We start from the raw sequence: 16,101 nt of genomic DNA, 5'->3' as shown, positions 1-16,101 counted from the left end.
AGCCCGTACGCCTCTTCGCCGCAGCAACTCAGCAGGACTGCCCTCTTCTGCTCTTCCTTCGTTATCTGGTTCGCTTCGCAGAACATTTCCAGGCGCTCGACGTATTCGTCCCATGACGCGTTCGTGCCGAGACGGTACTCGCCGATCCTGCCGACGGCCATCGCCGGCCGTCACCGTCGCCGCCTCGTCGCCAGCTGTTGTAACTCAGTCGGACGCCAGGGTGGAACTGAACAATCTTTATTGATGCACAGCCGTTTTTATAGCATGAAGAACGAGTGATACGCCCACCGCTACTTGCGTGGCTGATAAGTGATGGCGCAAGAAATGCAGTGTCGTGACAATGCGATAAAGATACACTACAGTTTCCTTCCGCTGTTGCACGCATAGTTCAGTATGGATAACTTATGCTCTGTGAGGAAATGAAAATTGTACTCAGATTTACTAGATAAACTGTTACCAACTCGATTGTACAGGTCAGTTTACTGTGAAGGCCCAGGGAAAGATGTGTTAAAGAGAGTTAAGAGAATGCCTTTAAGGGCTAGTGTTATATATTTCTTCTTTAAGTTGCATCCGAATACACTTCCAGTAAAGGTACGACTGTATCAGAAAGGCATATTTGTATCCTGAAATACTAATTGCTTACCCTGTAAAAAAAAAAAACAGGAAAAAAAATCCAGAAACCATCGAACATATATTTATAGACTGCTGGGATGCAGTAGGTTTGTGGGGTTTAATGTCCCAAAGTGACTTAGGCGGATGCAGTATTCCACTGGGGCATTTTACAGCGAAGTCTAAATAAACAGTTGCCCATAACGTCACACGGGAACAAGTTTCTTCCTGTCGAGAGCCATGGTGACGTGCCCCTAGACACGTGTATGCTCCTGAGCCTCCACAGTACCTGGTTGAATAGAATGGCAGTGCGCCATGCAGATGTTCATGTTCGTTCCGTTCGTGAAAACTTCGTTCACAGTGTGGCTTACATGCGGGAAATCTACCTGGCGCTCCCTGAGTCACCTGCGTGGATAAGTGTATTTGATGAACTGGTGCGCATTAAGCAGTTTTAATTTTTCACGTCAGCCAAAGTTAGGCTAACTAGTTTTATTGTTATCTGAACTTTTGTTACCGGCAATAAGAAAAAAAAAAAAAAAAGAACCCTTCGTGGCGTATGGGTTGCGTGTCCGTCTGGCATGCAGAGGACCTGGGTTTGAATCCGAACATAGACAGATTTATTTCATTGAATTGCTTATAATATCAACCTTAATTAGAGGACCTCCTCGCCAATTTTGGTTAATTTGGACACTTCCTCGATTCCTTATATAGCTTTATTTGGGAAGTGGAGTGCTTGAATTTCCCGCAAGAGGTCATGCGGATGTGACGTCACAACCTTGTAGACCAATCAGGATTTTTCCGCGCGAATATTTCGGACATGAGAAGCGCCGACGACTTTTTGACCGAACGAGCTGTATACGCTTCGCGTGATAAGACAGATGCGCGTCGGCACGTTAAATTGACAAGACACAACGGGTGCGCCATGCTGACTGCTTTGTCCCCTTGCCTACTGCCTTCACTGTTCACATGTCTCTGTCTTACGCCGATCAATGAGTGATAGAGCAAGGTCCCGTTCAGGTGGGCTTCTACACCCTTCTTACAGTTACTAAACACTGTGAGCGGCATCAGCATTTGGCAAGACCCAAGCTGTTGCTGCACTTCTGACTGCCACATAGGTACATGCCCGGCTAAATAACGCACAATCCTTATTTCTTTCCTCGGAGCTAAATTCAAGAAAAGAATTAAACGAAATATGTTGGGCGCTAACGTCCAAAAATGAAATCACGCACGAAAAAAGCCAAGCATGGCTTCGTGTTTCGACAGGCGAGTGCAACTATTGGTCAGTTCATTTTTTCGTTTATGCAATCGTAACGCAGCGCTTTCTGCGGGCATGCATAAACGCCATGCAGACTGTACCTACCTTTGGGCTCAATTCTTTTCACGGCGGCTACGAAATCTTCCGCGTGGTAGTCTATCGCGTACGTGACTCCGTTCTGCTGCGTGAGAGAGAACTTGGACGCCGACGAAGTCCCGAACACAGTCACATCCTCTACGGTGTGGCACAGCTGAGTGGCAGCCCATCCCACGCCGCCTTGCGAAGAAAGCACGCACGGCCAATATCAGACAGCGCCACGGTGACTAGAAAATCTCAGTCCGAACAAAGAACGTTTTCTCACGTCTCCACTCACGTGATAAAGTCCATAGGTGGTAAACACGAATGGCCATGACAGCGGAACCTAAGCGCTAAAACTACGAATATGCTAATAAGCGACGCCAAATTGTCTCCTAAGCGGAGACCAAAGCGGGACGCTTCTTTCGAAGTGTTGTTACGGCATAACGCGACGTCGCTCAGGATCAGAAAATGTACTGTGGCAGGTTGGCTTTTATATACATTGTAAGCGCATTGTAAATGAACAGAGGGGAAATGGTGCGCGCACTATGAAAAGCGAGGTTCTTTTCAACAGTCTAATTTCGGTGAAAAGCAGCTAAATCAGCAATTAATTCAATTAATTCCTTCCTCGGATCTAACATATGAGCGAAAGTTGCTGAAGACAATCCGGGATTGTTTTAAGCAGTGAGCGCGTGCAACCAAATAAATAATACGAGTGCTTTTCTCTCTTATTACCCACCCAACCCATTGTAGCCGCTATTTTCATCATCGCAAACAAGGCACAGCCACAAGTATACAGCCGCAATTATCGAACGTCACCATCATTTCGGAAATGATATGACCACCCGAATGCTTCCTCGAAGGATGCAACAGGTGACTATAGCTCAAAACGATGCAGCGCTGCAGTAACTTGCAACAGCGAGCTTTTTGAAAGTTAAATTTTAATTGCAAACAATACATCAGTGGGCACTGTACAGAGTTACAGTTATGCTATCTAACCCTTGCTGTTTGTTTTTTTCCTTTTGCTATGTTAAGTACATGGAAAGGGAGGCAACAGCCACTGATATCAATCATGTTTCTTTTTTTTTTTTTTTGGTGTTGACCAGTGTGAAATGATAATGTAATCATGGAGATGAATTATTAGAAACTAGAAGAAAAAACAACTACATGCCGCCGGTGGGATCAGAATCCGCGACATTTAAATTTTTTGTTTCGCGTGAGTGTGCCCCGCCCGTTATGCGCATGCGCGAGAGCCGCGTCTAATTGCGAAGGAGAAAAAGAAGAAAAAGAAGAAGTAGAAGGAGGAGAAGAAGAAGAAGAAGAACGCTCGATCACCCGCAGCTGTTGAACCCTTCTAATTTTTTATTCTACCCACGGCATGTGGTCGCTTTTTCTTCGACTTTCTAATCATTTATTTCCACGATTACATTACTATTTTACATTAATCAATATCGAAGAATATCACTCATATGACTTCCTTGGAGTCAGTGGAATATCGCAACGTCATTTTAACCCGTAACTTATCGTCATTTTAACTCTTGTGCAAACGCGACTAGTTCTCGCACTGTTCGCTAGAAATTTTGTTCCAGCACTTTGTTCTGCAATCGCACTCAAGCGCAATCACATGTGCAGCCACGCTTTCTCCGAGCTTTAGCGCAACAGGACGCTATGGTATCGGGCCAGCATGAAAGTGAATTTTCACACTAACTTATAATGCGAAAGCTTTAATAGACTATGTTGGCATTGAAGTGTTTGCAAACTGTGTCCCCAGAAGTTGGTGCCCTCGCGACGTCATCACCAAGGGGCATCATCAATAAATGACAGGATGAGAGTTGTAAATCTTGGTATAAAGAATTGTTGTATCGTAACATGACATGAAAGTGTCGAGTCATGCAATTCACGAGTCATGGGTCATGAGGCAAAATGAGCTGAGCTATGCCATTCGGGTAAGTTGATGTAGAAAGGCGTCGACTCGGAGCCACCAACGCCACACCAACGGAACAATGCTTTCGCATTGTTCTAAAGCAATTTCTGCAGTGATCCCAAGTTTCTTTTCAGTTACCATCCTTATTCTTTGCTGTGCATCAGCATACGCCGGCTATGTCTCTTTCGTGTTCAATTCACGCAGACCACGATTACATAAGAGAGCAGTTAAAAAAGTGTAATGCGTGGGGTTCATACCTGCAGCTGCCTGTACGAGCACCTTGTGACCCTTGCGAAGACCCCCATAGTCGCAGATGGCGAGGTAGGCGGTGGCGTAGTTGATGGGGAAGGCGGCCGCCTCGCTGTAGCTCATGCCACGCGGGATGGCGAAGCAGTCTCGCTCGGGTACCACTGCCAGGTTCGTCCACAAGCCGTATGTGAAACACCAGCACATCACGCGATCGCCAGCCTGCGCCAACGCGAACGGGTCCAGCGAAACACTTTTACTATGTTGACACGCTGGTTTAGCTATGCTGTAATAACGATCTGCATGAGAAGCACATGAGAAGTCCAAGTCGGGTGATATAAGCTACACAGCTTCCACTCAGGGTTTAGTTGGATCAGGTTCTTTCTTTTATGGGGCAGGTGATGTTACGCTATGTTCGGTTAAGCCAAACCAGGTATCTAGCCACAATAACCGTAATAAGGAAGGTTGAACAAAAGCGGGACTGCTGCTCATTTACTTTTTAGCAAAAGAGCTTCGCTCATTGCAGGCACACACAAAAAGAAATATCCAAAGTTCATTTTCTCGTACACTTCTGTAAAACGCCCGAAATAAATCCAATTGAGTACCGAGTTATTTTACACAAACCGGTATGAGTACCTAGTCATAACGAGGCACTAAGAAATATACACAACGGAATCCCTCATCTGCATGAAAATTGTATGCGGACGACCCGGTACCTTACGCAAAAGAAGCATCCACGTGCAACGCCACATTCAGTACAAATACTGACGAAAGTAATGGTACCTTGAAGCGAGTGACGTCACTGCCGACCCGGAGCACATCCCCGGCGGCCTCCATTCCCAGGACGAACGGAGGCCGCTTGTGTCCGTGCACGTAGAGGCCAATGCGGACGTAGTTGTCGGCGAAGTTGGCCCCGCACGCCTTGACACGGACCAGCAGCTCGTCGTCGCGCAGCGATGCTCTGGCCGGGGCCTCACTCTCGCGCACCGTCAGCTTGTCGTAGCCGCCGAAGCCCGTCAAGACGACCTCGGAGCGCACGCTCGGTTCGGCCATGCTCGCTCTCGGATACGCCCCTGCGAGAACGGCGCCGTGCATCAGGAAGGATGCCTACGTCTTTCTTCGGGGCCTAAATGTAACCGATGCGGCTACAATGTACAGTACGGTCCACTGTTAAAGGGAACGTGCCATCGCCTCGCCTAAACACTTTGCAAAACGCTGGAGCCGACAACTGGCCAGAATGGCCGGAACTATGTGCAGTTGGACTGTGAAAAAGGCTGACCGTCGAAGAACTGACGCGTTTGAATTGTGGTGCTGGCGAAGACTCTTGAGAGTTGCTTGGACTGCCAGAGGTCAAATCAGTCGATATTGTCGACCATAAACCCTGACTGCTCATTGGAGGGTCAAATTCTAAAGTTAAAGCTCAGCTACTTTGGTCATCTGATGAGAAGAGAGGAGTCGCTGGAGAAAGATTTGATGTTGGGAAAGGTTGAGGGTCGCCGGAGAAGGGGTAGGCAGCGAACGCGATGGTTAGATGGCATCCTCGAGGCATTGCAGATGAAGTTATGTGATGTTAGGAAGATAGTGAGAGACCGGAAAGCGTGATGTGACATGGTCCATAGGGTCACGAAGAGTCGGACACGACTGAACGACTGAACTGAATGTGCATGTTCGGAAAGAGCAGCCGGCCGTGCTTACTGCAGCACCTTGTGCGATTGTTTGTCGCCGCCTCTCTCATGAATGCTTTGTAAAACCCGGCAGCCACATCGTCTCATCTTCCCTTTAACAGTAGACCGTATACTGTAAAGAAGGGGCTTAAAATAATATTCACGGGGGAAATAGGCCAGGCTTGGAACTGTATTTCGAGCTTGCGTCTTTTTCAGAACTGTCGTTTTCGCCCTCGCTTAGAGTCGCCTGATTGGTGGAAACAACGGAAGCGAATGTCAGTTTGATTGCCACCACTTCCGCTTCCAGCGTTTTCACCAATCAGATAGGGGCGAAAATGGCAAAAACGGCACGATAGAAAATCTGAATACGGGCCCTGGTCGTGCATCATATTGGCCCTAAGGGTTTAAACCTTCCTTGGCGATGCGCCCAGCCAGTAATATCTCGATTTCTTGTCCGCCATTATCACATCTCGTTATCGCTTTTAATGGCTTCACACAGATTGAATGCCTTAATTATAAGCCAGCGGCTCGACACGCTTCTTGCGCAGTTAAACCGCCTAGAGCACGGAGAAGTCTTCTAACTTAGCACTATGCCGACTTTGAGCCCAGGTTTCAATTTCGCTTATTCAAGTTGTCACATGCGACATGCTTACGTATCTGCTCTCCCCTTTTTCATCCTCTCTCGTTCCCGTATACTGTCGCATGGAAGAAAAAAAAAGTTTCTTCGCTGACCGCGTTGTCAAGGAGATATCAGGCGACACGAAAAGATGCAAACTACCACAGCCAGTCGCTAGCGTTCTTTCGTGTTGTATATATCGCTGTGCTAATTAAAATGCATTTTAATTAAGTCAGGAGCCCTTAATGAAGAACTTTCAAGAGAACAATCCATGCATGCGAGAAATGAAGCGAACACAAGGGCTTTATTCAAGTTCGATATTGGAACTGAAATCAAGCCCCAGCTATAAAAAAAAAAAAAGCTGCCAATTTTGGTCCAATAGCTTCTCTGGCATGTTTTCTCAAGCATGATTGATTTTTATAGTCGATATACCATATGAACGCACCGACGGATGCCTTTCAAAGAATGCCCTCGAGCGAGTGGCGTCAAGAACTATACTGTAAAAAAACCTAACACTGTCAACAGCCTTAAACATGAGCGTGGTATCGCAGGTGGCCAGCAAGTGTAAAGCCATTGTCCACAACGTCATTACAGCAGGTCGACATTTATGGTTCCAGGGTTTCCTCTGAAGGGCATTCGGCATTGCGTTCTAAAAGTGCTCGTATGCCTGAAGCCTGTTACGTGGACTGTCAAGAAAAGGCACAGTGTCCTTGCAACAGTTGCACAAACAGTCCAGCGAGCAAGATGGCGACGCCCAGACATCACTTTCTGGAAAGGTCTGCGGTCCTGTCCTTGTGTCTCTCTAGTGCATGCATTCCAGGCTATTCATCCTCACGTAAGATACGTACTTTTAGAGCGCAGCTCTTTGACGCCCGTTCCTGCGTTTCGCAGTCGGCGGCGTTGTCCCTGTAACCAGCTTCACAGCTGGGGCCGCGCGCTCCTTTCCCCAACCCCCTCCCGCTTACCCGTGGCGGCAACCGCGCGTGTTATCGGAGTGCTGCGCGCGCTGAGAACACGATGTACGTGCGAGAGAATGTCTCCACTCTGGAGACATTCACAGTACACAGAGCATATACACAAAATGGGTTGAGAATTTGGCTCCTGATCAGTGTTTCGCTCTCTCTCTCTCTCTCTCTCTCTCTCTCTCTCACACACACACACACACACACACACACACACACACACACACACACACACACACACACACACACACACACACACACACACACACACACACACACACACACACACACACACACACACACACACACACACACACACACACACACACACACACACACACACACACACACACACACACACACACACACACACACACACACACACACACACACACACACACACACACACACACACACACACACACACACACACACACACACACACACACACACACACACACACACACACACACACACACACACACACACACACACACACACACACACACACACACACACACACACACACACACACACACACACACACACACACACACACACACACACACACACACACACACACACACACACACACACACACACACACACACACACACACACACACACACACACACACACACACACACACACACACACACACACACACACACACACACACACACACACACACACACACACACACACACACACACACACACACACACACACACACACACACACACACACACACACACACACACACACACACACACACACACACACACACACACACACACACACACACACACACACAGATTATTGTCGACGTTTCCGACCTTTCTGAAGAATGACGCTACCTGACCCTTGCCTATTTTCTTATGGTGTTTGCGATTGTACAGATAATTATGCAGAACGCACTATGAACCAGGTGGTATGTGCTCAAGGAGTCAAGGCAGACTGACACAGACAGAAAGCATCATCATAACCGGTTTCAATGACCCTGAAATGATTTTGATAATCACGTTATAAAGGAAGAAATCGATAGAGGCGATATTTCTAATTCAGTCAAATGTAAGATTTCTGCATGTTCCCCACAATTTACAGATAACCTTTAATTATTGCTCATCACAATTCATTAGGGTGACACGTGTGTTCTTAGCCCCCCCCCCCCCCCCCCCTACTCTGCTGACGTAGAGTATAGGAAATCAGCGCTGACACATCAGATGGGTTTGGCCAACCTGGCCACGTATACAGTACTCCCCATGCTTAAAGGGAAGGTGCACCAGTTTTAGATTTCGATGTGTTTCGAGCGGTTGAATGATTATAACTTGTAATTAAAGCATGCGAAATATCTTGGCGCTAGCATTTGAAACAATGGCGCAATTAGCGATTAAATTCGCCACGGCTATCAGGCTTCACCGCACTGCTCAGCGAAGCACGATGACGTCATTGACGGTACCGGTACGTTTTCTGCATAGACACACTTGGTTTGAAGAAATGAAAAGAAGGCTGCCGAAAACAAAGCCCTAGAAATGTTGATTAGCACCGTCAGAAAATGTGCAGCAGAACGTGGGCGAAGGCAACGAACATGAGAAATAGTACCGTCCGTGACGTCATCACTGAACTTCTTCGCAGAACTTTAGTGCTGTGAGGAGAAGCTCGAGGTGTAATCGTCGATTACGCCATCAGTTTGAATGCTAGCGCAAGAACACTTTGCATGCATTACCTACAGCTTATGTAGATTTGAAACCTTTAATATCCCAAAATTCTCGAAAAGTGATGCAGCTGCTCTTTAATGTTGTGCTGCAATAACTGTTGTGTGTGTTGCATTTGTAGGAAGGAGGGAAAGAAAATGCACGGGCCTGCCAACTGGCTGCAGTCGGAGAGCTGTGGTGTCATATGTTCTGAGTCGCTCCGTTCCCGCGTAACATGGACACGACTTCACGCGACAGCGGACGACAAGCGTGGTCATGCTCGCTTGAGGTGATATTGATTTAAACAGCGCGTCTATTGCGTGGACATGACAGGGCCGTTGCCCACGGGATTCTACACGGCTTCTGTACTCCGCCAGGGAATGAATCTCGATGGGCTATCTTTCCGGTCCTAAAAATTCAACGCGAGCGGAGGAAGTTGCAATAGTTGTCGCTGCGGCGAATCTGAAGAATCGAGAAAAGTTATCACGTGCATTCTCGTCGGGCCCGTGAACATTTATCTGGCCGGCGAAAAATCACCTCTTGACTCCCAAATTTTAAGACGGGCTGCCGCTGATCCAACTCAGACAAGCATCACCTAAGCCGCCAGAGCCTACGAGGCAGTGAGCCCGCTCATGCGACCGTTCGAGCGCTTACAAGTCGGGCTCCTAGCTCTCCTGGCTCCGAGACTCATCAAACGTGGTTCGGAGAAATCGTAATCCATTACTGAGACAGCCACCGCCTCTGCCTCTACCCGGCCCCTACCAGGCGTCCGAGTAAGTATGAACAGCGAGCGAGCTATGCGGTGCCTGCAGACAGGAACTCTTCTGTGTCCTACCGTATCTAAAACACTTTGATCTCAAGAGCGATGGGCGCTGCCCGCACTGTGGAGATATCTGTGAGAGATCTAGTGGGGCCGGGTCGGGTCCTAGTGGCCTGAGTGGTGCAAGCTCTTCTGTGTTTAATAATTAAAGGAGTGCGCTAACTTGACAAAACAGACAAACGGGATAAAAAAATACACGACATGAGACACAACTAGCCCAACACAACAACAACCGCCTAGCCCCAAGGCAACACAACTCAACACAACCAACTACACAACACAACCAGCTATAGCCCCAAATGACACAACAAACAACTAGCCCCCTTTAAAGCATTAGTGTCCTCTGTTTCAATAAATGCTTTTACTACTATTACTGGCTTCAATCGAAACGCGGCCTTCGCGGTCGGTTTCAAATCTGGGTACTCTGATTCAGTACAGAGTCCCAAAGTCCCAATTATAAATGGAAGTTCCACTTATAACTGGAAAGTTTTTGACGCGTATGTGAAACCAGATTAAGAGTCTAGCCGAGCGCATCAACCAATGAGTCATCGTGGCTCTCTCTCTCTCTACCGCAAACTTCATTTCTCCGCAAAAAAATACGTTTCCATTTTTGCTGCTGCCGCTGCAACAGCAACACAGTTAACGTGCCTCGCCTTCAGGGTCCACAGTGCATTGCACGTAGAAGATGCCGCAATTACTCGCGCGGCCTCACATTCTGATTGAAGATACATAATAACCGCGACTCGCCAGGGGCCTGTCGGAACGTCAAACAAGGCTGGACTCTCTTCATAGCCTGTCCAATCTACCTTATTAGGCTATACAAGGTATAGCCTAATAAATGTTTTCTGCACTGCTACACTGTCTACAGTTAGATAATTGTGACTTGCCCAGGCGGCTGCCAGCATTACTGTGAAAACTTAGCAACTTTATTCTCCACCTCAATGCCCTTACAAATAAAATTAGTATAGGTACGATTGCGCTTTCCGCACTTCGGCAAAGCTTGTATAATAAAATCTGCTTAACAGCATGTGTCTATAACCTTGGAGGAAAGAAAATCGCTTGGCTGTAGCTATGCTCCTAGAAGCGATTTGTTCTCGAATTTAGGACCAGCCGCGGTGGCTTAATGCATTTAGTGTCCAATCACTGAACCCAAAGACTTGCGAAATCGATTACCAAAATGCGCCCGTGTTCTGCGCAATATATCAATGCACGGCAAAGAATCCCAGATGGATGACATTAATGCGCCGTCTTCGACTATACGCCGTCAAAGTTGGACCTTAAACACCTCGCAACCATACTGTGTCCTCGCATTTTGTCATCAGACACGCGAACTGATAAGTGGACAAGAACATATATCGCAACACCTCTTACCTTATAAATCTATAGATCGACTATGGTGGCGAGCAGGCATTCCTTTAGCAGCACCGCTCCGTTCTTTATGACGCATAGCTCTTAGCCTGAAACGCAGCTGAGTGCTCGTCAGGTAGCATTTACGGTTGCAGGAACAATCGATAATTACGGCTCGGTTCTAAGTGTCCATGGCTGCTGCAACACAATGCGCGCCCGTCTTTGCAACAAAGGCAGAAGATAAAGGTGAAGCGTCGGCAACAAAAATTAGGCGGCCTTATAAGCTTCGTCTTCGCCTTTCGACTCCGCGATGAACTGGAAGAGGAACAAATGGGGCAGCCCATCTCACTGTCCCATCAGTGAGATCTTAAGTGTCCATCACATTTTTCCTGAGCGTCGTGTACAGCGGCGGGGGCTATTCGATGGAACGACCTGTCGCGTAAAAACCGCCCGCTGGGATGGCGCAATGATACCGCAGGTCTGATGGCTACTCACAATATCAGTGGAATGAAAATGGCTTACAGCCCCCCCCCCCACACACACACAACACACCTTACTGTGAACTAAAAGGTTGGAAACAGAACTCGGTTCTAACGTTCTGTCGCCAAGGGTGCCTTCTCTAACCATTGTTGTTTTGTATCACTGAATCGGTCTGTTTAAGTATCCTCCACAAGAATTGCAATACAGGATTTTGACTGCACAGAGAAGAGATTCTTGTTCTTGAATATACGCAAATGATGTTGCTGTTTTCTGCTGAAATTACAAAACGATTTTGAAAGTTGGTAGAAAAGATAAAGCTTTCTGCGAAGCAGGTGACAGTGTGGTTAATTGGAAAAAGTGCTTGGAATTTTGGCGCAACTGTATTCGCCAATGTTACATGGACAACTCCGCCTTAGTACTTAGGGTCCTTCTTGAATTTTACGCTGACAGTGAGCCTTATTGACGAAATAAGGCTGAAGAATTGAGAGAAGAAAAAGGAATATTTTGCGGAATGAACCTCTGAATGTTTGGACGCCGCAGTTTGCAACCTTTTCTCGGTCAACAAGCTGTGGTGTGTGATAAAAGTGCTACATTGTTCCTGTATTAATGTGCAAAAGTTGCATAGGGTGTCTGCAGTGTTTGTGTGGGGTTCCTCTTGACAAAGAAGAATCCGAACTAACCTGTTCCGAAGAGTACGTGCTGGAGGTCTTGGTTTATGCCACTTCTTTGCACGGTAGTTAGCTAACCACCATATTTTCTTTAGAGATGCCCCAAATCCCCTTTTACGTGCTGTTATTCAGTTGAGACTGGGCAGAGTTTTGCCAGCTATATCTGATTGTACTCAAGAAAATATTTGTCGGTATTCAAAAGAAGTTGTACCAGCGTGTCAATTTACAAACGACTTTCATCTGATTGCATTAGCCATATGACGCGAAAAAAGCGTAGCAAAGATAATCTGTGACTTATTATTACCACCATCATTGCATAGGACCATGTACAGTGCAGGCCCTGCATGGTCAAGACGTTCTTACGGGATAAAAACTAAGGACATTACTCCTGCAGCTAAAACATTCTTCTTTAGATTACACAGCGGGACTTTGACGCCTAAACCGTGGTTTCAAAGCAAATAAATATTTCGGCCTTCTGGAGTCCACCGTATTCTATGCAAAAAGGAGGAAACCATCGAGCATGTTTTCTTGGACTGCTGGGAAGCAGTTTTCTTCTGGGGCGTCTTCCAAAGTACTCTTAAGAAGGATTTTTCGCTAAATCCTCACGGCAGCGAGTCCCCCGCCAACCAGAAGCAAGCTATCCGCGAAGAAACACTGTCGTTTCGCCTGTCTTTAGTCGCGGAGGCCCCGGCCTCCGCCGTCCCATAGGCCTGCGTGCCGGGGGCGGAGAGTAGGGGGCCTCCTACATCGGTGGAAAAATAAAGTTCTGAACAACATCCAGCGGGCGAAGCAGATTTGCGCGCGAAAGAATGGTTTTATGCAAGAGTTTTTATTAGATTGTTGTACGAAAACCCCAACATCATGGAATGCTGTAGCAGAAACGCGGCAAGCGAATCGAGGTTAGTTACCTTGCATTCAGTTTGATTAAGGGTAGATAAAGAAGGACTATAGCTTACACAGAGCTGGGTGAGGGGTAAAACAAGTTGGATTGGCGTAGATTGTTTGACTAACGGTACTTTGGATTGAAGACTGGGCCAGAGTAGATTATGTAAAAATGAGGATGGATTGCGTTAAATTACAGTGGAGAACATAATATTCAGTTTCATTAAGGATGAAATGCTGTGGATTATTAAGGCGAACGCCTTACTTGGCTATGTTTGCGAAAACAGCTCCGCAAAACGTGGAAGCAAAAAGAGAAGCAAAACATGCAAGCAAAATGTAACGTGTGATATGACATCCCATTAAAACGATTGATTGATTGATTGAATGTCCTTTATTGAATGAGAAGGCTCATGGCCATGGATGGGGGCAAAAGGGAGTAGACAGAATCTTCATTGTTTAGGTCGTCACTAAAATCATATTGCTCTAACCAGGCCACTAAGGGAGCCATACTCGGCAAATATCATCTGCGTGTTAGTGTAGAGATCGCCAGACAGGGGCGACCGTGCCACATTTATTTGAGGAGAAGCTGAAGAGGTGACGACGGCAGCGTCCGGCCGAGGCGAAGGTCGCTAGCGTTCCTCAGCTCTCGTGCCGGCGCTGCTTCCTTCTCTTCGGCACGTGCCAGACGCATGCCACGCGAGTCGCTACATTGGCATCAGTTTCTAGAAGGGAACGGTATTTAAGGCGGTAGGGTTTGATCTCGGAGCAGCCAGTAGAAAAAGCAGGGCAATACCAGAGTAGATGAGATATGCCGCCGCGCGTTGGAGTCGTACATGGGGGGCACGCAATCATTTCCTCTGTATACTGACGCCAGCGGGCTATAATACGTGGCGTGTAAGCCGCATGGGCGATAAGCTTATTCAAAAAGACTTCTCGACTTCGGGTGAGGTGGGTTTTTCGCGTAAAAGGTGGATCTGGTGAGGCCATCTGGATGCGATGCTGACTGAGGCTACGAAGAGGTCCGAGAATAGTGCATAAGGGCAAGAGAAGGGGTGTGTTGCCCGCCCAAGGTCGAGTAAGGATGAAGCAAAGGGGGTGGGGCAGTAAATGTGGACATCCCACCTGCCAAGGCAGCCGCGGCGTGTGCCGCCCCATTGCCCCCTGATTCGTCCGAATGACCTAGGGTCCACTGAATAACGACAATTCTGGTCGCGAGTTGGTGGCGTTTAAGAAGGCGCTGTATGGCCGTAGCAGTTGCATCTTGTGAACCCGTAGTAGCGATTTCCTTGTAATCTTCATAGGAATCAGTAAGAATACGTATTGAACCAGTTCCGGTGCAAGGCACTCCTGACAAGGCTCCCCAAATCGTGAGTTCAGCATGAAGAGGGGTACCTTGAGGTAGGTGGCAGGCATAAGCGTCTGAAAGGGAAGGGTTGTCATCGCATAGCCAGCCCATAGATGCAAATTCGCTTGTAATCGAAGCGTCGGTGTATATGTCAGTCGTATCAGGGATTCGCTCTTGTCGGTGATGGGCAGCGAGGAGCTCCAGGGGAATGACAAAATCGCGGTCTATAGGTCGGCGATGAAGGCGTGTGACTACTGGCATCTCCCAAGGGGGAAGTGATGCATATAGGGCTGGTGTTTTGTCGTTACGCTGTTCACCCCAGGCCAGCAGGCGACGCCCTTGGACAGTGTTCTCTAGACGTATTCGATGACGCGTCTGTGACTCGGAAACGATGGTAGCGAGCGGTGGAAGAGCGGCCAAACGCTCAAGTTCAGCTATAGGATTGTGCTTATAGGTAGACCGGTAATAGTGCGTAGTGTTGCGCGATGAAGGCGTTCGACCTTAGCGAAGTCAGTCTTCGACAGTTGGAGGACGGGTGTGCCATAGAGGATTTTTCCGACCACCGCTGCTCGGGCCATCGTACGGCAGGCATGTTGCCGCGCACCGCCGTGCCGGTTGGACAGGCGACGAATAGTGTGTAGCATTGCTGGCCAAGGCATTGTAGTTGATGAACCCATTTCTGGGGACTGTTTCAGCTTGAGATGGGCAGGCCAAGAATGCGGATTTGCCCATTTGAGGAGGTGATGGTGTTGCCTCCGATGTGAAGATGGATTTGCATACTGGGGCTGGATTTATGTTTTCCGTCGATACTAATCAATTCTGTTTTATGTGGAGCGAGTTCGAGGCCAATTTTGGTTAGTGTATCTTCAAGACAAAGAAGGGCCGCCTGAAGTTCAGTCTGCATAGAATATTTGTCTACGTAATCTGCTGCTGCAGTCCAGACAGTAATATATCATCGACATATATAGCGAATCCTGCGTTTGTGCCGAGTTCCACATTCTTGGCGACGCGTGTCATGGCCAAGTTGAACAATATGGGTCCGAGAATGGAGCCCTGAGGTACACCCCTAACCAAGTAATAGGTTTTGGGCACCCATCCCGGAGCTTTGCCATGTAGCTGAATGGGTCTAGATGTCAAAAAATTGCGGATCCAGATTTGGGCACGAGTAAAGCGTTTGGCGAGTTCCTCCAGGATATAGCAAAAGCTAAAGGCAGTCATGAGTTCCGAGATTAGGGCGGAAGCCGGCTTGAGCTGGATGAAATCCAGGACTAAGGTATTCAATGTAGTGACTAATTCGGGTACACAGCAGGCGCTCGATGAGTTTACAAAGATGTGAAGTCAGGGCGATTAGACGCAAATTACTAGAAAATCGAGGGTTTTTGCCAGGTTTAGGGATAGGAAGAATAAGAGAAAGCTTAAGATCATCCGGTATCGCTCCGGTCTCCCAGTAAGAATTAATGATGTCGAGAAGAGCATCCTGGGCTGCCGAGTCGAGATTGCGAAGCTCCTGCCAA

At 47.6% G+C, this 16,101-nt stretch overlaps 1 protein-coding gene across 2 annotated transcripts in view; it reads right to left on the bottom strand.

Moving 5' to 3' along the window:
• The window catches only part of LOC146199703 (NADPH-dependent quinone oxidoreductase VAT1-like), a 63,583-nt gene that overhangs the window by 11,202 nt on the left and 36,280 nt on the right, over positions 1–16,101 (bottom strand). For both annotated transcript variants that reach the window (XM_084595197.1, XM_084595198.1), the window contains exons 2-4: positions 4,893–5,182; positions 4,121–4,331; positions 1,970–2,140 (exon numbers count right to left, since the gene is read on the bottom strand). In XM_084595197.1, the coding sequence (XP_084451323.1) occupies positions 1,970–2,140; positions 4,121–4,331; positions 4,893–5,162 (652 nt within the window). In that variant the 5' untranslated portion in view covers positions 5,163–5,182. The remainder of the gene's footprint in view (positions 1–1,969; positions 2,141–4,120; positions 4,332–4,892; positions 5,183–16,101) is intronic.

This window comes from Amblyomma maculatum, chromosome 2 (genome assembly GCF_055883805.1).
Source record: "Amblyomma maculatum isolate TAMU_Amacu chromosome 2, ASM5588380v1, whole genome shotgun sequence".
In the NCBI taxonomy this organism is placed as follows: domain Eukaryota; kingdom Metazoa; phylum Arthropoda; class Arachnida; order Ixodida; family Ixodidae; genus Amblyomma; species Amblyomma maculatum.
Note: the sequence above shows the minus strand (reverse complement) of the source record. Positions and strands in the feature narration are given on the sequence as shown.